The sequence below is a fragment of the Vespa crabro genome, chromosome 2 (assembly GCF_910589235.1).
Source record: "Vespa crabro chromosome 2, iyVesCrab1.2, whole genome shotgun sequence".
Lineage (NCBI taxonomy): Eukaryota > Metazoa > Arthropoda > Insecta > Hymenoptera > Vespidae > Vespa > Vespa crabro.
Window position 1 is genome coordinate 13,930,779 of NC_060956.1, and position 21,934 is coordinate 13,952,712.

Genomic DNA, 21,934 nt, shown 5'->3' on the forward strand with positions numbered 1-21,934 from the left:
TTTGCTCTTATCAAGATTCAAAGGCTTCCTCGGTTAACAGACTCCAGCAGCCTCTAGGGTTACCACGTTTGCGACCGTACATAACGAATAAATGTACTCCATCCTCCTTCCTGCCATCTCCTTCTAGCTCATATTATTAACGCCTTAATGTTCCACGGAATGGGACATTTTAAATGTTTTATGAACTTGTTCTACGTTCCTATGGGCGTTCACTTCGTACAGTTCCTATGAGAGAACTATTTGTCGGATTTACTCGTATCATCGATAATTCATCCTTTTCATATTACAGACCGTAACAATTCTTTTCATTTCACTTGGAGCGTGTAATTAAAATATGCTATAGTAAGGCGATATTAATTATTGATTTTTTATTTCTTTTTCTTTTTATTTTATTTTTTTATTTTTTTTTTTTTTTTTGTTAGATACGATACTCAAGGATGGTGTCTTGCGGAATTACTATCGTGAAAATAACTTTTCATAAAGCGAGAAATTTTTTTCTTCTTTTTTTTTCAATTCTACGTGAAGTTTCATACCAAGAACGATGACGTTTGATTTATTTCATTTTCATCGATACACCATCGTTCGTTGGAAAACCAATAGTCGATCGTGGATTCATATAAAATCGTTACGGTGCTTCCTCCTTTTTTTCTATTGTTTTAAAAGCTATACGACACCAATTTATGTGGACACGCCTTATACTATGAACATAAATTTCATTTTATTCTCTTTTTCAGAACGTTTTCAGCCGCTACCGGTCGCGGTGGAATCCTCTCTCGATGGTTTAATTTTGTGTCGTATACGCAACCCGTATGCCATCCACCTCGCATCGAATTTATCCGTGGTTCGAGCTACATGTCCCGGCCGCAGCAGCTCGATCTTCTCTGCGGTAAGAGAATATTCTCTTTTACGATCGAGAAATTGAAAATGCATTTGCATTTCTCTCTTGCAGATCGGATAGGCGGATAAGTCTGAGGTTTGATAAATAAATAATGTATGTATGTATGTGTATATATGTATATACCTATCTACCTATGATCTTTCGAATATTACAGACGATTAAATATCGATGAAATATCAACAAAATCTTACATAATCTTTTCTTCTTTTCTCTGTTTAAAAAGCGAGCGTATTCATCGATATGACACGCCGTTTAAAGTCATATTATGGTTCGTGAAAAGTCACGATCTTTAATGTCTGCGATACATATAATGATTACCTTCTTCTTCTTCTTCTACTTCTTCTCCTTCTTCTTCTTCTCCTTCTCCTTCTCCTTCTCTTTCTCTTCTTCTCCATCTCTTTCTCTTCTTCTCCATCTTCTTCTTCTCATACTTCTCCTTCTTCTTCTTCTTCTACTTCTTCTCCTTCTTCATCTTCTCCTTCTTCTTCTCCTTCTTCTTCTTCTTCTTTTTCGTACTAACGACTTTCCAAGAACGATCTAAATCACGAGTAAAACGTTGAACTTTAGCGATTGGCATTGACGCTTCTTTCAACGTCCATTTTAATCATAGGTTTATGACGCTACCAAAGATAATAACCGACGACCCCGCTGTAAAAGAGTAAACCATCGACAATGTTGTAACGTAATTGTTACTTTCAAGTCTCACACCTTCGAGATAATCCATCCACGGTAATATCACCTTCTCGATAACGTTGCGTTTAACACCTTCGCATAATCACAAGTAATAGTTAGCTATTTGCATTAAGGCAATATTACTTTATCAATACTTAGATTGAAACGAACGGTAAGGTCTCAGTTAACGAGTTAATAAAATTTTCTTTTCTATCGTTTCTCACGCATTCAAATCGTTTTCTTCTAACTAAAGATATCTTCGAATATAGCAATGTTGAAAGATTCACGACAATAAAAAACAACAGTATTTTGGATGGTTCAAATGTTCATCTCACTATTAATAGATAACGGTGACTCAATCTCAGACTAGGCGTTTCCTTGACTCCGTCTTTAAATTTGTCCCATCGACTCATCGTATTTTCTATCGCTATCGTTAATTCACTAATTGAAGACATAATTGTTAACGAATATCGTGATTATCTTACTATATAAATTTTTCGAGCTTATTTAAATCAGAAAAAAGAAAAAAAAATTAGATTACAAATGACAAAAAGATTCAGATCGTGAAAAAAAACATTATATTCCAACTGAAAAGAAAAAAAACTGACTGTCTACTTGTTATAAAAGTTAACATAAAATATTTTCCTAAATTATTTATCGTCTTCCTTCATGTAATACGAAATATATGATAGGAATCCAAATATACGTCTAAACAGCTCAAACACTTCGGAGCTAATGAGTCGCAGTTAAAAGGCCTCGTAGTACGTTACAAAGTATTGTCTGATAATAACTCTATCTTTCATAGCACTATTTTTACAAGAAATAAGACGTCAAGGTTATCTTCGATCCTAATACGTATTTATTTAAATCATCTCCAAAACAACCTATTATATTTACTACGAATATATAGATTCGACGTAACGAGAATAAAAAAAGAAAAAAGGAAGAAAAAAAAATATTATGCCTCATAGAGTGAAGACGTCTTATACGATCAAAGTCAATGCGCAAATCTTTATGGTAGGTCAAGATTCACCTTGACTCAATGGAAGAAGCTAATACATATATTCTGGGTCAAGCGTGACTCATTGGCGATGTGCTTACGAATCGGTAGGCATGGCTATAAATTTCGCAAGGCTATATTGAATCAGCTATGCATCCACGATTATTAAAAACACGTTAGAAAGACATGAAAGAGCTCGAAAACAACCTATCTTCTAGCTTTCACACGACTCAAGGTTACCGCTCGGTACTATTACACGACTTCGTTACACATGATGGACAAAATAAAAGGCACTGCGATGGAATGCTATATTGATTACGGTTCGTTAAGAGATATAGTAGAAGGCAGCCGAGTTGATTACCGACATTACATCGGCACACAGATCATTTTCCTAAAGCGAGAAGAATTTCTCTCTCTTCTCTCTCTTCTCTCTCTCCTCTCTCTTCTCTCCCTCCTCTCTCTCTTCTCTCTCTCCTTTCTCTTCTCTCTCTCCTCTCTCTCTTCTCTCTCTCCTCTCTCTTCTCTCTCTCCTCTCTCTCCTCTCTCTTCTCTCTTTCTCTTCTCTCTTCACTCCCTCTCTCTCTTCATTCTTCTCTCTTTCTTTCTCTTTCTCTTTTTTTCTTTTTTTCTTTCCACGTTGAACCAAGATCGCAAGCGATGATTTCGAAGAGGTTAAAAGAGGGCGATTCGAGGAAGGTCTTTGCGGTCAAAGCAATTCTTCAGAAGAAAATCATCAGCATCAGTGTGGCATAAAATAGCAATGGGATATCATTACCAATGCGACCGGTCGGTTTTAGTCTCCCTCTCTCTCTCTCTTTCTCTCTTCGTTTTCTTCCTCTTCTTTTTACTTGTCTCCTCTTTTCTCGTCACCATCTTCCCACTATCTCCCCCATCCTCGTTCTAGTGTCTTACTCGAATCGCTTTACGAATAAGTAAGCAATACTAAGTTGTTCTTTCTATGATACGGTAAGCCGTGTCGTAGGAAAGAAACGATCGAGTCGAAGTAATGCTAGAAACAGGCTCCCCGTCGTTCGACGTCCCTGGACCAATGCAAAGTCCTTCGTAAAATCCAAGAAATAATATCGACGTTCCTATAATCTACAAACGGAGAATGCATTCCTTGAAAAGCGACCACGACCGAAGGAATCGTGCGATATCACCAACGAAGACGAGGACGTAGCACGAGAAGCATTTTGTGGATCCTAAGAAGGTCGTCTGGACGTGCCTCTTCGAAGCTATGGCTCTCAATCTCTTGGAACTCTTTTCTTATCGCACGTTGAATGTATGAACGGGATTCCTTGGAAGCAACGATCATCGTGAGAGCAGAGATTCGTTTGTTTCCTTTTTAAGTACATAAGTACTTACATATTTTATTTGACAGACATCGCGAAAATGATTAAATTAAATTAAATTAAATTAAATTAACACGGCCGACGGACGAAATGTTATCGTTAAAATGTCATCTACGACGAGGATTATCCATATTTTTTCTTCAATTTGGAAAAGAAAAGTATAAATATTTGAAAGTAATAAAATCAGAAGTAATTGTTTGTCAAAATCGAGGATTTCAAGGATCAAATATGCTTCTCTCGAAATCAATGAAAATTTCAATACTCGGTGCCAACAATGAGACCGGTATTACGTTTTTGAACGATAAGATATAAACGCAATAATAATACATTAATGTTTAATATCAAATTAACCTACAAGAAGTGTTATTCAAACGCAAAACGCGTAATATTAAAGGTAGATTTTTATCACTGCTCCTGAAACGATCCTGCCTGATAGACGAGATTTCGTTATACGATAGGGAGTCAACGCACTATCTCGCATCGGAGCTCAATCAGATTGACACGAGATGCAAAGTCACGACGTATCCGCACAACGAGGAATGCCTGACTCAAACGCTGCAGGATGCAAAAGTGGTAATTCTCGTAGCAGGGAAAAATCTTAAATACGAATTGACATCGACGGAATTACTTGAGTCAAACGCCGAGATCTTGTCGGATTTACTGCCGAATGTCATTAGAAGCTGTCCTCGGGTAAGCGGCCAGAACGATCACGGGGTGAAAGATAGTAACAAAACTGACAATCTTAATTACCATGCAAATTGCTTGCCGAGGGTGCGAGCATCTCTCTCTTTTTCTCTTTACTACCATCTTTCTCGCGATAATTTCCTAAACGACGTCGGATCGATGCGTCGATGAAATCGCGAGACGATTCTGCAAGCCAACGATCTCTTTGTCGGAATATCTTACTACACGTTCTTCCGTTTAAACGTATACATACATATATACATGTTTATTTGTATACAGGTATGTATACAAATATTATAATATACACACACAGTTCACATATCCCTTCGTAGAAACTTCGACGTAATGTTAGATTTATTTATTTGTACGATATAAGATTTATTTATTCGTACGATTTCTTCTACTCTAATCGTTTTAGATATCATGCGCTCTCTTTCTCTCTCTCTCTCTCTCTCTCTCTCTCTCTCTCTCTCTCTCTTTCTCTCTCTTGAGAAAGAGAAAGTTTCAGAGATCTGTTCGATTAACATAAAGCTTTCGATGTATTATATCGCCGAAGAGAAAGGGAATCCCTTTTAACGACGTAAGCACATCGCTTCGATCAACCGTATCCAATTAAACTAATTTAATCGTACATTAACTATTCCGATCTCAAACTCTTCCTAGAATGAATCGTCCCTTCTACTCGTTTTTCTCTCTCTTTTTTTTCCCTACGACGAAACCACTCGCGATTCGTCGTCCCTTCCAAAGTGAGTTGAGAGCTCGTATCGATTCGTTTCTCGTTAGAAACGATTCAAGTGTAACCTTTTAAATGTACTCGAGTCAATGACTTTAAAACGAAAGGGATCCTTTAAAAAATGATCTTTACTTTTTATATTCCACTCTATCAATTTTATTGTACCGTAATTATTTTTTAACGTAATGAGAAACAAATCGATGATTATGTATGTACGTTTGATATCCATTTATTTCCATGAACAATTTGAAATGTTTTTTCGTGGCTCCTCGCGAAAAGAAAAGAAAAAAAAGGGAAAGGTTGAAAAAAAAAAGAAAGAGAAAAAAATAAAAAGATTGCTTCGCTTCCAGTATACGTCGGCTCTTGGCCAAGCAAAACATGTTTAATCTTCCCGCTCGTGTTTATCCTACCAAGGCGTATGCGCGAGCGTCTGGCATTTTGCTCGTGAAAAGATGTGGTCGGCAGCGAAAGTACGTTGTACGGCCGAATAATGGCCAGTCTTCGTGTTTTATGTACGACCGAACATCATTTCTTATGTATAGCGGTTGGCCTCGGCTTTTAACGCCCTCGCAGCTTCATTAATTACGCCGAAGCTGTTTTCGACATTCCTCCTCTCGACACGGTGTCTCGACAAGGACAAGGATGTCGCTCGTCGATCGTCTTCCATTTTTCTTCTCCTACCATATCTTTTCTTTCTTTCTTTCTTTCTTTATTTATTTATTTATTTTTGTTTTTTCTTTACAAAACCAATGACACTTTTCTCATATCCTCTTTATCCGCTTTGTTCTCATAAACGAGAAATGTTAAGAGATTTATATTTTTAATTATTTAATATCAATAATGTCGCTTTATAAATATTCTTTCCTTGTACGGATGAATATTTTTATAGATTGAAATAAAACTTTCATGTTATTAAACCATATGTCATTATAAAACCATGACCAATGTAAATTATAATCCTATTTTATCGTGTTTACTCGATAATTCTTAAAACGAATGTATTCATTTTGTTTTCATTACAGGCGATGATAGCGATCGCGATGCAACCGATTAACAGTTTAATACCCATAGCGGTAGAAATGTATAAGAAAGCTGGAATCTATGAGTACAAACATATCTTTGGAGTGAACACACTAGATTGCGTAAGAGCAAATAGTTTTGTCGCAAAAATGGTGAATATAGCACCAGAATGTGTAATGGTGCCGGTTATCGGAGGATGCTGTCCATATACTTGTATTCCTCTCTTCTCGCAAATGAAACCACATGTCTACTTATCAGCGGTTATTGATTTTGATAAATATTCAACGAGAAACTTTTACAAGAAATCAATATGACTTGAAAGGATCTTAAAAAAGTAATCGCTATTTTAGAAAAATATGAAGGATTTAATCAATTTCGTGAGAAAAGCTGACGAAGAAGTTTCAAAAGCCAATAATGGAGAAAACGTTTCGATATATGCATCAGCCTTTGCCATAGCCAGATTTTGCATTTCCCTTTGCAAAGGTACGTTCAATGATGAACAAAATATTATGAGAAAGTATAATGTATACGACGATAATAATTAATGATATTGTCGTTAGCGATACGACAACAAAGTGGAGTAGTGGAATGTGCTTACGTTCGTTCCTGCGTAATACCGGAAGTGACATACTTCGCTTCCCAACTCGAGTTAGGTCCAAACGGTATCCAAAAGTACCTTGGTATCCCACCTATCAACGATGACGAATGTAAACTACTGCTAGACGCGATACCTATTTTAATAAAAGCTATTAATCAAGGCGAGGTAATCAATAAATTCGTATGTAAAAGACCGTTCTATTGTTTATTAAAAATAATTTCTTATCATTTTGTCTTATTTATTCTTATACAGACATTAGCTCTTGGATCTAAATCGTCAACGGAGAAGTGTCCCGTATATCCCGATGTTTGTCATCGTGCGCTCACACCGTCTTACATTCGTCGAATTTGATCGAGATTTTATAATATTGTATAAGTATCGTAAAGGACACAATGAATATATATATATATATATATATATATATATATATATTTATATATACATATATATATATGTATATTCATATATATATATATATATATATATATATATATATATATATACATACATGTTCGAAAGGTAACCAAGCGATTTATCATTTATTCCGTTATACTCTAGACGCGCGGTAACTGTAGCAATATCATTTGCGATATCTATGCGAATTGCGGTTGAAAACGTCATGGAAGGCACGGTTCATTTGGAAATCGATTCAAGCGACGCAGTTACGTGAGAAGATTGGTTGATGATGCTCGATGGGTACCGTAATGACATGATGATTCGTATTCACGTGCATACATATTATATACATATGTATACCTATAAATGGAAGACGAAATGCATATCGCGCGATCTAGAAAGGTAGCTTTTTTAAATTGAAGAAAATCCATACCTACTAAGAGAGAGAGAGAAAGAAAAAGAAAAAGAAAGAGAGAGAGAAAGGGAGAGAGAGAACACGCAAGAACTTCATTCCGACTATTATCCAGTTTTTCCTTTTAATACTTCATTTCATCTTGGAGACGTTCATCTTCGAGAGAAGATATGACAAAGATACCTCTCTACGTTGGGATCGCATCTCAGGGTCAGTGCTCTTTCTTTCCTTCTCTTACTCTTTCTCTTTCTCTCTGGATAGCTTCACGTCCAGCTTGGCTCCGCACGTGTATGAAAGACGCAGTAAATGACTTTTTCTACCAAGTCGCTTTATGCTCCTCGCGGTTTACGATTACACCATGTTCGTGGCCGCGCGTGTGCCCTAATGACCGTGCTTCGATCTTTTTCCTTCCTATGTCACACATACATATTCTCTCCCTTTCTCTCTCTCTCTCTTTCTCTCTCTCTCAACCCCCTTTCTCTTTCTCTCTCTTTCTACTTCTTGCACACATTTCGAAGCAATCCTTAAAGATGAGCCGTTCGATTCTCCGGTTATATCTTTGGCTTCCTCTCCTCTTTCCTCCTACAGTGGCCTCCTTCCTTCGAAATAGTTATTACCGATTGTCATTGCAAAAGACGCGGGTGGTAGCTCTAAAATGATTTACAACCATATCGACCAACCGACGATGGTACTGAAACGAATCCTTCGCCTTTCTGTGACGACAAGAACGTTATTCCACTTAATTATAATGAAATATATATATATATATATATATATATATATATATATATTTTATTTTCTTCTTCTTCTTCTTATTCGTTTTGTAAATTTGAATAAAAATGCAAAATATGTTTAATATTTATACAAAATATCCGCATTTACGAATATAAAAGAGAAAGATAGGAAGAGGGAGAGAAAGAGAGAGAGAAGATATAAATCGAAACAATGGATCAAGATGCATGGAAGATCGTCCGAGAATAAACCCGTAAAACGGTTTGACGAGCGGATCCTAAGCGGTGGCAGGGTTTCTTCTCTCAACGGGGCTTCGCTTTTACGAGCAAACCACATCCAAGCGAGGATCGGACGCATTTATTTTGCGCGAATATCGTCAGGTCACTTCGAACATTTTCGAAATGATATACGTTTTATTTTTTTTCGAAAAAGAGAAAATAAATAAGCTAAAAGTACGTCATCGAATTTAATTTAAATGTAAAATGTTGATTAGACAAGATCGATCATGAGATAAAAAATTTTCTTATATTGATTATTGTCTTCAATTATTTTTCCATCATATATAAGAACTCCAATAGCAATTCCAATTGTATCTGAGGACAGTGGTGTCATCTTTGTATAGAGATAAGTACTATGTGAGACATCCGATAAGGTAGAAAATTTCTTATTAAAGTTCACGAAATAAAAAAAATAATGATATTATTGACTTTTCGGCAATAATTAATTATTATTATGTCGTCTGTAATTTCAATCGGATTCGTTCTAGTCATACTTATCGATATAATAACACATAAGACTTGGAATATAATAATCCTCGCGAAGCCCTAAAGCTAGGAACCGTTTACGTTCGTCCGGAATATTATTTTCCGTTAATGTACAATCCAGATTGATATCTTTTCCTTCAAATTTCCATGAGTAATTTTGTCCATGTGGATTAAATAATAAAGCACGTTCTTGAATACGTCTAATCGTATCCTCTTCGCAAACCTAAATGAAAAATGAGTATAAAATCAAAAAAAGATTTAAATATACTCTCAATTTATCAAAGATCAATTTAATTAATATAATTTACCATTATAACACAACTCGTTCCGGTAAGAACATTGATAATTCTACATGGTCGTGGATTTTTTGTGAGTTTGCCTAACATGTACTTTTCGTCTAACCACCATGGACATTTGTTTAACGGTCGCCAAGCAGTGGAAGGTACGACATAATCGGATACATCCGGTATTGGTCCATGTGGACAATATGGTACTAAAACACCGGTAACAGGGTGGACGTAATATTTAATATCCTTTCGATTATGATCGAACCAATGACTGATATCTTTTCCTGCGTGTGCTATTAGAGGTTTTATCGCTCGTGTACATAACCACAATTTACATAAATCGGTCAGATCGTAAACGATGCCGTTACAAGAAACCCAACAGTCATTTGATTTATTATGTATCGCTACTTCGGTGGGTAAAAAGTATTTTTCAGATTCGCAAAGTTTCAAGTTGTTTAATGAATTTATGTAATTGATCAAATTATTATGTTCCGAACAACAGATAAACGACATCTTAAAAAATTAGTGTGTTTACCATTTGTTCGTGTTTAAATCGATTACGTTGACTGTATTTATGATTTAAAGTTACATACTTATTCGAAACAAAAGTAAATAGATTCTACTTACATCAATTAAATCATATTACACTTGCTTAGCTACAATATTTTTTAACGGTCATCTACAATAATCTAATTTTCATACCACTACATATTTCGAACGTACTTAGACTCAAATAGTAGTAAAGTAAGGAAATCATTTCAACATTTTAATAAAATTAAGATAAATACATATCTAGACGTTTTTTATAAATCAAGTAAAGAAAATACCTGTTCACGAATTATTCGATCTACTCATATTACGAACAAACTACTCGATATTAGCAATATTCAAATTTTTGCGATTGAATAATTTTAGTACTAACTGCGGCGCTACGATCGGGACAACAGTCGATAATGCAGACCAAGTAATTCAAATACGTGGCTATTATAAAAATTTAAGAATTAAAAATATGTATAAGAATAATAATAAAATATAATACAATTAAATAGTTCGCTTATATTTATTATACTGATTATTTTAAAGAACGAATAGTAACGTAATAAATTGAAATTTTATTTCTACATTTACATAATTAATCATTTGCATTATTTTAAACGACACATGATATTATTGAAAAGAATATTGATTACACGGATCACGACACAAGAAAGTTGCTATGTGAGAAAACCCACTCACTAAAATTCTAATTACAGCACTGTTAATATTAATTTCTCTTCACCTTTCGCAGGTGGCGCTTGCGTGTAAGAAGAAATTGCTACAGTATCTATATAACATAAAAAGCCAAACCTTAAAGACACAAGATATTTTCTTCTTTTTCACTACTTTCGTAATGGTGCCTACCATTTTAGTGAGCTAAAAAAGGCCTATTTAATAGTGTAAGAATCTATGATTAATATTTGTTTCATTGTGTATGCAAAATTGAAAGTTAAAATATTAATACGTTTGTGTTTATTAATCTTTCAATATTCTATAACGTTGTATTTAACATAGAGATACGATGTTTATTTAATTGTTTTATTTTTGCATTCTATATATATATATATATATATATATATATATATATATATATCTGCTTATACTTGTTTCGTTAATCATTTAAATGATACATATATTATAATGAAAATTTAGAACAAAAAAAAATCTGAGAGGTAAAAAAGATACAGGGGATTCAGATGCGTATTTACATCCCTGCAAAAGTCTTGAGATAGAATATATCTCCTTCTTTGTTGATCCTCCTTCAACAAGGGGAAGGTAAGCATGATCTGCCATAGTAGTAATAAACTTGACGGACTAAATCTAGAACAGAAGAAAGAAAAAAAGTCGTATTAATCGTTATAAAAAGGTCTTATAACGCAATATATTTCAAAAGTTGTAGTAAATAATAAATGTATTCGACGAATGAAAAGTCTTTAGTTGTGTGGTGCAATGACATAACGAAATCGATCGGTTAAAGGAAAAGAAAATGTGTTTTATTGGTGAAAAGAGTTACTCCCGGTCGATAAAGCGATTTTCTCGCGAAGTTTCTGGTATCTTAAAAAATTTCAAGTCGCTAGGTTGGCTCTCCCGTTTACTTGAAGCCTGAAAGCAGTCACTGCATTGTGGCGATTGAATGGCCGCCTCGTCCAGAGTGTGCAGGTTCTGTTTTCCTGTAATTACTTTTACGTTGTGTGATTATATTGTACTCGTTTTAAATATTACCAATCTGATTTCATTCGGTAAGTCTTTAAATGTATCTTAATTATCGCTTAACGACGCAACCGAAGCAAGTCAGCCACATAACAGCTCAATACGTCGATCGCATCGAAACGTGCTCATAAAATTACGGTACCGGTGAATTGTTTTTAACTAATTATTATCCTACTCCATTTTCATTATTTTTAAGTTACCCTATCGAATGATTACGTATTTATCATGGAGGGCGCGTATTTTTCAAAGCGAAAATGCAAAATAGCGCGTTATGTTTTGTGATGTACACTGTACAGTAGTAGTTGTCAGACAGTTCATTATGTTCAGTCATATAATGATTAGAATATATCTGTACGTATTCATGCAGATAGACATTAATAAATTCAAAGTTGTTTTCGTTTTTTATGTTATTCAAATAAGAAACTTTATACCTTTACTTGCATAGATTAAAAGATAATGGATTCTACTAAGTTATAACATTGGGTTTTTATGTCGATTATGTGATTATTTGTTGAAGATTGAAATACTGCATATCTGTACTCAATACGTAGACCTTGGTTTTTATTTTTTTATTTTTTTATTACATGATCATATCAAGTAAATTTCCATGAAATCAATATTATTGTTTTTAGAAGTTTGCAAATAAGAAACTATAAAAAAATTTATAAATATTAATTTGCTCAAATGATCAAGAAAAAATGTTTTAAGGACAAAAAATGTTTTTATACAACTTCTCTCAGTCATTTATTTTAAATTAAAAAGTATATATATGTATTTAAATATGTATATATATATATATATATATATATATATATATATATATATATGTATGCATATATATACATATATATAAATACACATACATACATATTATATTTATTTAAAATTAATAATGGTTATCATATAATAAATGTGATTATATAATAGGTCAAGTTGACATTATAATAAAGTAATAACCTATTTACAAATAATTATTCTCATCTAAATTATGAAATGAGGTCATATCATTATAATTATACATTTCTTATCTGAAATCAAACTGTTCTTAATACCATACTTTTAAAAATAAAGATATAAATGTTAACATAGATAAAATATGACATTATGAATTGCCTTTACCAATATTTTAAAATAATATTATTTAATCTGAAAATTAATCTGAAAATTATTTTTTAAAAACATGTTAATAAACAAGTTTAAATTCAATGTGAAAAGTATTGCTCTTTATATAAATATTTTAACATTTATAGATAAGAATAGGAAAACAATTGCTATAGCAAATATAATATATAAAAATTTCAATGTATAAATAAGTACAGCTCAAATCGGCGTGTTTAAAATTATTTACATATTTATTATCCATGTATATTTCATAAAAGTTAGTCATAAATTTATAAATATATATTATTATATATATATATGTATTCTTATTGTAGGATTGTCGACATAACAGCAAAGACCATAGCACAGCTGTAAATTTGAAATGGAAAAAAGCGCGGACGGCCCATTGTTTCGCGCAGATAGAAATAATGGAGCTGATGAGGGGGCCATTGGAATATCCTGTATCGATGAACGTGTTGCTATCTTGGATGCAGGTGCACAATACGGCAAAGTGATAGATCGAAAGGTTCATGAGCTTAATATTCATAGTGATATTTTGCCTCTGGACACACCAGCTATCACTCTTCAAGAAAAAGGATATAAGTAAAGATAATAATATATCACATGAAATTTAATAAAAAAAATTATTAATCATTAAAGAAAGTTAACATCAAATTGGTTTGCTATATTTTTTTGTTCACAGAGCTATTGTTATCTCTGGTGGACCTAGTTCAGTATATGCAGAAGATGCACCTAGATATGATGCAGATATTTTCCGAATAGGAATTCCTGTACTAGGAATATGTTATGGGATGCAAATGATGAATAAAGAATTTGGGGGTACTATTGTAAGAAAATCAGGACGTGAAGATGGTCAATATCCCATTGAAATAGATACCAAGTGCCTTTTATTTAAGTGTGTACATTTTATTTAAAAGTAACTATTTGAAAATATATAAAATATGTTCAATGTTCATATACTTATATTTGATATATTATGCATTAGGGGCTTGGAGAAAGAACAAATGGTATTGCTAACACATGGAGACAGTATAGACAGGATTGCTGACTGTTTTCGTATTACTGCCAAATCATCAAACTTTATTGTAGGCATAGCCAGTGATAAAATGAATTTATATGGAGTGCAATTTCATCCAGAAGTAGACCTAACGCCTAATGGAAAAATAATGCTGCACAATTTTCTTTATGGAATAGCTGGTCTTACGGGTAATTATACGCTTCGTGATAGGGAAGCCCAATGTATTCAATATATCAGACACGCTGTTGATAATAAGAAAGTTTTGGTAAGTAATATACATTTTTTTCGTAAATTAAGAAATTGATACAAAGTAAGCAAATTATTGAAATTGCTATGGAGCGAATATATCAAGATAGAATATTTCTAAAGATATTTAAAAGTGATTAAAAATATAAATATGCGAAAGTGTAATTGTCAATTGAAATAGAAAAAAACGATCATAGTTGTTGGTGAGCGGAGGTGTGGATTCGACGGTATGTGCAGTGCTATTGAACAAGGCACTCAGTAAAGATCAAGTTATCGCGCTGCATATCAACAATGGCTTCATGCGCAAAGGAGAAACGCAATTCGTGGAACAGAGTTTGTCCCAATTAGGAATCAGATTGAGGGTAGTAAATGCTGCACATTGTTTCATGCAAGGCACTACCTCAGTTCCTTTGGATAATATTAATCCAGCCTTGAATGCAAACACTATAAACAGCAAAGGAATTGTTAGTACGGGAACTACTCCACGAACAAGATTAACAAAAATGTTGTGCGCGACAACCAATCCAGAAGAAAAGCGAAAAATTATTGGAGACGTTTTTGTGAGGGTAGCCAATGAAGCGATTACAGAATTAGGTTTGAAGCCGGAAGAAGTAATCCTTGGACAGGGCACTCTCAGGCCTGACCTCATAGAGAGTGCAAGTGCCTTGGCAAGTGGTAAAGTCACATTCATACAATTTTATTCATCTTTGTTAAAATACCTGTAAAAGCAATGAAGATATTTTAATGATTAATCACAACAGGTAAAGCTGATGCTATAAAGACGCATCACAACGATAGCGATCTTGTGAGAGCATTGAGAGCACGAGGTCATGTAGTAGAACCTCTAAAAGATTTTCATAAGGACGAAGTAAGACAATTGGGATGCGATCTTGAAATACCAGCGTTACTCGTTTCTCGTCATCCATTTCCAGGGCCCGGCCTTGCCATTCGCATTCTGTGTGCTGATGAACCGTATATGGACAAAGATTTCTCAGAAACCCAGGTAATGTATTATATAAAATAAAAAAATAATATGATCAAATTATCTTTTACTAATCTATTTACAAATATATAATTATTAATTTTACGGGATAGGTCATAGTTAAAATAATGGCAGAATATGAACAAATGCTACAAAAAAAGCACGCATTATTAAATCGCGTAGAAGGTGCGACAAGCGAAACAGAACGTCAACAACTTCGAAGAGTTTCTAGCCGTCGTCATATCGCTGCAACACTTTTGCCTATTCGTAGCGTAGGAGTTCAGGTATGTTAATTCTACTTTGATAAATGATATATTGTCCGAAATAATAATTAAAAATGTATAATACGAAGAATTTGTATATGTGTGTGTGTATATATATATATATATACAGGGAGACCGTAGATCTTATAGCTATGTAGTAGGATTATCAAGTGAAGAAAGTATCTCAGAAGGAGTAGAGTGGGAAGATATGTTGTTCCTTGCAAGGTTAATTCCACGTGTGTGCCACAATGTAAATCGCGTATGTTATATCTTTGGACCACAACTTCATCATCCGGTCACAGACATTACACAGACACATCTTACATCCAATGTGATAGCTACCTTAAGACAAGCAGATCATTTAGCAAATCAAGTTTTGGCTGCAAACGGTTGTATGGGCGTCATCAATCAGATGCCTATAGTTCTAATTCCTATACATTTCGATCGCGATGCCGCTTCTCGAACGCCATCGTGTCAGCGTTCAATCGTGATTAGGCCATTCTGTACCAACGATTTTATGACAGGAACTCCTGCTATTCCCGGAAAAGAATTACCAATTCACGTAAGTATCGTGTCCTTTAATTGATTTATTTCTTCGTCTACATAATATCGGCTATTATATTAAGAATATCATTTTCTTTATTAGGTGGTGAAGAAAATGGTGACTGAAATATCTACGGTACCCGGCATTTCGCGCGTTCTATATGATCTAACGCCTAAACCGCCGGGTACCACTGAATGGGAATAGTAAATACTCGTCTCTAACTCACCCCTTTCTATTTTTTCACCACCCCTGCGCGTACCGACTACAAAGTGAAAAATATATTTAAAAAATATATATATTACAAAAATACGTACGAATTCAAGGTTTATGACTTCTTACCGATTTATATGAAACCTTTGAACAATAATCTTGCGAAAAATGCATTATTGATAATCGTACATTATTATGTTATCTAAGAAATGTTACTGTGTTCGATGAAATTAAAGGTAAGTATTATGTTTGCTTGTAAATACGTTTCTTATTAAGCACATTGTAAAAACATTAATTTATTAAATTCCGGAAATTTATATTACATCGTTGTTATATTTGAAACAATTGCATCTAATTGGTGGTACCATTAGATCGCTGTTGTATTCGATCTGCATATAACGTTGAACGTGTTCCACTGTTTTCCCATATATCCCATGCCAAAAGCAATTTCCAGTTTTTGTCGTACATCTAAACAGAAGAATATGTAGTAAGTTAATGTATTATGTTCAAAATATTATTTTTATTTAAGTATCAGTCACGAGTAAAATAGTATTTTCTCTTTATTCCTTCCTTCGTTTTGTTATATATACATATATATATATATATTTTTTTTTTCTTTTACATATAAAACAATTTACTCTTACCTGTGCATGGTTTTCAAGAGAATATGTAAATCTTCAACGCGTTTCTTCTCGGGAAGCATGCTAAGAAATGTTGCAAGCGATAAAAAGTTAATATCTTCTTCAGTTTTAGAAGCAATCCATATTTGTATCTGCATTTTAATCTGTAAACATATACCATTTTTATTTCTATTAATACTATGATTCCTTGTTAATTTGAAATATTAATATGCTATTATGCATATAGAAATGTACGTTGTTTAATTTATTACATATATCTTTGTACATCTCTCTGTTAATCTACCATAAATTCTAAATAATTCACAATGCAATTCGTAAATTCTTGATATTGACTTTTCAATTAAGTAATATATCACCATTACATATTTATGTATAATAATATTTGGTAATGAGTATTTTTTTGGTTGATGATTTATTATTTTTATAAATTAACAATTCTTACATTTATTTATTAGTAATCAAGTTAAATCATTTTTCTCATACATTTCGACTTTTACTTTAATAATATTCTTATACAAATATTACAGAATGTATATAATATATATTAAGTATTATACATACATAATATATTCGTAGTAACAATACTATTAGATAAAATTAATATAAATATAGAAATTTAACATACTTGTTCTATTGGAAGACTGAAAAATGTATTGACGATATCGATCAATGTCCCTTGATATTTATCTGTAGTTTCCTTATCATTTGTAATAATTCGATTATATGCCAATATCATTTCTGTTTCATCTACAATATCTTTTTCATTATTAATATTATTTATATCGGGTGTTGCTGTTTCGATTATTTTATTTTCTTTATTATTTAATTTGCTATTTTTTACATTGTCACTCTTTCTAACCGTTTCTATTTCATATTTATTATTATACTTTTTAACTTTTGACATTGATTTTATATCTTTCTTGCGATTATTTTTATTCAAAACTGCTTTAGAATATTTACCGTTATTTTTTGATTTAGAAAGAGGTCTTGCATTTTTTGCGTATTGTAATACACTCCTTTGTTTATTGAGATTATTAATAGCAGTATTTTTATTAGGCAAATTATTTGTATTTTTCAATTGATCTTCTTTCTTTTTAGCAATACAATATTGTTGCACATCATGTTGCATATCTGCTGGTAATGCTGCTAAGAAATCAGGATCTATTTGCGAAAATGATATATTTTCTGTAGTTGTACTTTCCTTAACAGATTCTCCCGTATTTTTCTGATGATTCATTTGTTCATTTGATACACCTGCATTACTGCTGGAACTATTAGTATTTTCTTGTTTACTGCTTTTATATTGATTAAATATATCGTTTCGTATATCTTCAGGTAATTCCAATAAGACTGACATATCTAATTCTTGAATTGGTGGTAATTCAGTTTTTATGTTTTTTCCCGAATTTGGTTTAATTTGTTTGAAGAATTGTTCCTGATATGTTTGCATATTTTTCATTGTTTTATTCTTATTATTAGATTCATTTTTTTTTCTTAACATTGTATTAATTATCTCAGTTCTAATATTATCTGGTAATTCATTTAATGTGGATTCATCTATTTCTTGCGATAACATGTAAATTTCGGAAGTACCATTTAAAAACTTCTTTTGATCAGTAGGAGGTTGCACATTATTTTCTTGTATATTTTTATTAGATAATTCCCTTTTAACTATCTCTGAAGACAGCAAGTTATTGTGAAATGTATTTTTTATTTTGGAATGTTCTCCCTCTTTCTTATTTGTTTTTGGATTATTAATTTCCGCATTTACATTATTTTCCTTATTAATTTGAATTTGCGATTTGAATTTACTATTTGAAGAATTTTGTTTTTTCAATTTAGCTTCAAGTATCTCAGATCTTATTTCTTCGGGTAATTCAATTAATACACTCTCGTTTATATCTTGAGAGGGTAATACAATCACTGAGCGATTAAATGAAGCAGCATTTTGCATTAGATCAGTGTTTGAATCTCTTTGATCATTATTATTTTGCAAAGTTTCTACAACGTTTATTTCTATGTTTACCGAACGTGAATTACTAGGCTTCGAAAAAATATTGTCAGTACTAATAGTTGTTGATGTTGTTCTTTTATTATCAAAAAACGTTTCATTATTTTTAAAATTTCCTTTGTTACTTTGGTCATCTGTGCATTTGTTTAAATTAAAATTTCTTACTTGAGGTTGTTTAGTTTTATTAATAAAGTTCATCAAATTATTATCATTAGACTTATTTTTTTGTATTTCTAATCTGGAGATTTGAATACCTATTCCTCTCATATCTTTAGGTGCCTGATGTAATTGATTCCATATACCAATAATTTCTCTGTAGTATAAATTATTCAATAAAATTTAAATCTTGGATAATTGAATAAATTAAGCAAACGAAAGATTTAAACACTTACTTTGTAATAATGGTAAGATCATCAATGGATGCCATTAGATTTTTTGATTTTGTTATATAATCACAAAGTCCATGACCCATAAACTTCGCTGTTTCTACAGGTGCTTCTTTAGCTCTAACCATGAGTTTTAATGTGATACACCTACCTTTTGCATTAGCATTCTTTAATCTGCTATGTACTTCTATGCATAACTTTTTTAAAAAATCTACTGCTTCGCCATTGTTTTCGAATCTAATGCCATAATTAACTTCTGCTGATACAGATTTTCTTACATGTTCTAAATTTAACTTTGTTTTATCAATACCTCGACACGTATTGTACAATAATTCTCCCATTTTTTTTCCAAAGTCTTTCTGTAATGTTTCTAAAGATAGCGATCTCAACTCTGCGCAAGTATTTATATTCATTCTACGTAACTTTTTTGTGGTTGTATGTCCGACTCCTATTGTAATAGATAATTTAATAGATATTAATAAGGAAATTATATTTTTTAGGAATACTAATTAATATTAATTGCATTACCTGGTAACTCCTGTACATTAAATTTGTCTATGTATGAAATAATATTATTATCTTCTAGGTAAAGTTGTCCATCAGGTTTAGCTTTTTTTGTCGCTAATCTTGCTCTTAATTTATTGCTTCCAAATCCTGCTGACACTGGGCAGCCTGTAGCCTGATTAATCTCACTTCTTATGATTGTTGCAAATTCCATAGGCATTAAGTGTGATTCTTCAAGTATTTTAGTACAATTTACATACATTTCATCACAACTAACTGCTTCAATATCTAATGTATATGATGCTATTATATTGTACAAACTATACGATACTTCCTTATAATCTTCAAAATCATATTTTATTGTATATAAATTAGGGCATATTTTTAATGCTTCACCCAAAAACATTCCATTCTTCACACCTGCGCTTCTCGCTTCATACGAACATGATGCAATTTCAGAAAAGGAGGCAAATTCTTCTTCATCTTGACCATTATTATTCACATTATTTGATTTAGTATTAATACTTTTACTACCTTTAGCATGTGTCACTGCTACAGGTAATCCTCTTAAATGTGGTCTATTTTTAAGACCTACAGAAACAAAGAAGCAATCCATGTCTATATGCATTATGACAGGTTCTTGTTTTATTATTGTATTTCGATTTTCTTGAGAAGAAAACATTTCATCTGATAAGTATGAATCATTGGAATGTTGAGAGTTTTGTTTAAATTCTTTCAGTTTTTTTAATTGTTCTAAACCAGGAAATTTTCCATCACTTTTGTCTCTTAATTCATTTATGTAATCTTTAAATGTTGCTCCCATTGTAGCAATGTGATGTAATCGTGAGTTGTTATAAAATTCTGATATAAATTCTGCATTTTTTGATGAAAGTGCTGTTCCTTTTGTTTTAGTAGAATTCAAAAAATTATTACTGTTTTGATTGAGGTCTTCACTAGTAGTAGCAATATTTAGTATAGCTGATTCGACAGTACTTTGTATTGTATTATTTTCTTTCATATCATTATTTACATTTTGCTTTTTATCACATACTTTAAAATTTAATTGTGGCTGACTACCAATACAATCAGTAAGAAGCAAATAATTCTCATAGTTTAAAATTTTCCCAGCTTTGATGCTATCCGTTATCCATTCGGGTTTACAAATAGGGATTGGACATTGAGCTTTTTTATACATTATAATTTTAGAATATGGTAAGTTTGATGCAATTATATGAGAAGTAATTTTAGGTCGCATGTAATGATGGTATATTCCCCCATGTGCCATCATTAATCTTCTTAGTTCATCTGCTGTTGGATCTGTATAACCATTTACAAATATAGCTATTCCTTGAAATAAATTTGATGCATCCTCATATTCTTTTTTTGCTTCTTCATTAAATTGTTCTTCTAATTTTGCTTTTTTAGCTTCCATATAACCACCCTAAAAGTAAATTATTGCTTTAATTTGAATATATCAACGTATACATCAAGAAATCGTCATGTTTTTAATAGTATATATAAAACTTATAATGTTCTATAAAATATACATTTACTCTTATGTTAACTTAATGCTAATATAAAGCACCAACAAAAAATAAAAAATACTTATATACCCAATCTTCAAAACCATTCTCGTTCCATTTTTGGATTCTTTTTTTTACTGCCATTTTAATATAAAAATTACACACTATGCACATTTACACTTATTTAAATCTTTGTATAAAATTTATTTTACTAATTGCTATATTAGTAAAACGTAATAGCATACATAATATAACAGTATTATGCACATTTTTTTAAATTTAATGTAAAATTGTATTATATAACCTTAACACAAGTTTGTGTCTTTTATTTAAATGATGCTTCATGTTATCTAATCTGTTTCATTTATTATGTATAAAAATATAAATGATAGTAAAATAAAGATTAAAGTTCAATTTAAAGCAAATTTTCTTAAAATATTTATAAATAAATAAAATCATTCTATTCCTTTTCAACTTAATCTTTTATTTACTGTTGATGGGAAACAGTATGTCAGCCGTAGTATCGGGTAAAGCTAGGTAAAACTGAAATGACCACATATATGTAGATATATATATATATATATAAATATATATATATACATATATATATGTAGATATAACATACAAATATATATATATTTCGTTCTTAATACTTCTAATTGGTTCTATGTTGTTGCACTTAATACACT

General features: G+C 32.0%; 4 protein-coding genes across 4 annotated transcripts; 2 read left to right on the top strand and 2 right to left on the bottom strand.

The window, feature by feature from the left end:
- The first annotated feature begins 4,150 nt into the window (after window positions 1-4,150).
- Window positions 4,151-7,351, top strand: LOC124422200 (malate dehydrogenase, mitochondrial-like). Its single transcript, XM_046958324.1, has 5 exons — window positions 4,151-4,205; window positions 4,317-4,612; window positions 6,362-6,619; window positions 6,710-6,842; window positions 6,920-7,351. Exons 1-5 carry the CDS (start codon window positions 4,151-4,153, stop codon window positions 7,306-7,308), a joined length of 1,131 nt encoding a protein of 376 aa, XP_046814280.1. The 3' UTR covers window positions 7,309-7,351.
- Window positions 7,352-9,023: 1,672 nt separating this feature from the next.
- Window positions 9,024-10,115, bottom strand: LOC124433154 (cytochrome b5 domain-containing protein 1). Its single transcript, XM_046982838.1, has 2 exons — window positions 9,570-10,115; window positions 9,024-9,484 (listed from the first exon to the last, which is right to left on the bottom strand). The coding sequence occupies exons 1-2, from the start codon at window positions 10,059-10,061 to the stop codon at window positions 9,260-9,262; spliced, it is 717 nt and encodes a 238-aa protein (XP_046838794.1). The 5' UTR covers window positions 10,062-10,115; the 3' UTR covers window positions 9,024-9,259.
- A 1,277-nt stretch (window positions 10,116-11,392) lies between these two features.
- Window positions 11,393-16,279, top strand: LOC124422291 (GMP synthase [glutamine-hydrolyzing]). The gene is made up of 9 exons (XM_046958545.1): window positions 11,393-11,824; window positions 13,232-13,499; window positions 13,600-13,812; window positions 13,903-14,200; window positions 14,379-14,856; window positions 14,943-15,184; window positions 15,277-15,447; window positions 15,557-15,988; window positions 16,073-16,279. Exons 2-9 carry the CDS (start codon window positions 13,279-13,281, stop codon window positions 16,172-16,174), a joined length of 2,157 nt encoding a protein of 718 aa, XP_046814501.1. The 5' UTR covers window positions 11,393-11,824; window positions 13,232-13,278; the 3' UTR covers window positions 16,175-16,279.
- Window positions 16,280-16,444: 165 nt separating this feature from the next.
- On the bottom strand, window positions 16,445-21,875 carry LOC124422289 (DNA repair protein Rev1). Its single transcript, XM_046958541.1, has 6 exons — window positions 21,336-21,875; window positions 19,747-21,163; window positions 19,225-19,666; window positions 17,447-19,145; window positions 16,825-16,964; window positions 16,445-16,648 (listed from the first exon to the last, which is right to left on the bottom strand). The coding sequence occupies exons 1-6, from the start codon at window positions 21,417-21,419 to the stop codon at window positions 16,495-16,497; spliced, it is 3,936 nt and encodes a 1,311-aa protein (XP_046814497.1). The 5' UTR covers window positions 21,420-21,875; the 3' UTR covers window positions 16,445-16,494.
- Window positions 21,876-21,934: the final 59 nt, after the last annotated feature.

Bases quoted from the DNA above. Each gene is read 5' to 3' on its own strand.
- LOC124422291 (XM_046958545.1), top strand. From the start codon at position 13,279: ATGGAAAAAAGCGCGGACGGCCCATTGTTTCGCGCAGATAGAAATAAT. The intron at 14,857-14,942 runs GTAAAGTCACAT...TAATCACAACAG, and splicing joins TGCAAGTGCCTTGGCAAGTG to GTAAAGCTGATGCTATAAAG. The intron at 15,448-15,556 runs GTATGTTAATTC...ATATATATACAG, and splicing joins TTCGTAGCGTAGGAGTTCAG to GGAGACCGTAGATCTTATAG.
- LOC124422200 (XM_046958324.1), top strand. From the start codon at position 4,151: ATGCTTCTCTCGAAATCAATGAAAATTTCAATACTCGGTGCCAACAAT. The intron at 4,613-6,361 runs GTAAGCGGCCAG...TTTTCATTACAG, and splicing joins TCATTAGAAGCTGTCCTCGG to GCGATGATAGCGATCGCGAT. The intron at 6,843-6,919 runs GTACGTTCAATG...TATTGTCGTTAG, and splicing joins TTGCATTTCCCTTTGCAAAG to CGATACGACAACAAAGTGGA.
- LOC124422289 (XM_046958541.1), bottom strand. From the start codon at position 21,419: ATGTGCATAGTGTGTAATTTTTATATTAAAATGGCAGTAAAAAAAAGA. The intron at 19,146-19,224 runs GTAAGTGTTTAA...TTTATACTACAG, and splicing joins GATCTTACCATTATTACAAA to AGAAATTATTGGTATATGGA. The intron at 16,965-17,446 runs GTATGTTAAATT...ATATGTTTACAG, and splicing joins TCAGTCTTCCAATAGAACAA to ATTAAAATGCAGATACAAAT.
- LOC124433154 (XM_046982838.1), bottom strand. From the start codon at position 10,061: ATGTCGTTTATCTGTTGTTCGGAACATAATAATTTGATCAATTACATA. The intron at 9,485-9,569 runs GTAAATTATATT...TTTTTCATTTAG, and splicing joins GAACGAGTTGTGTTATAATG to GTTTGCGAAGAGGATACGAT.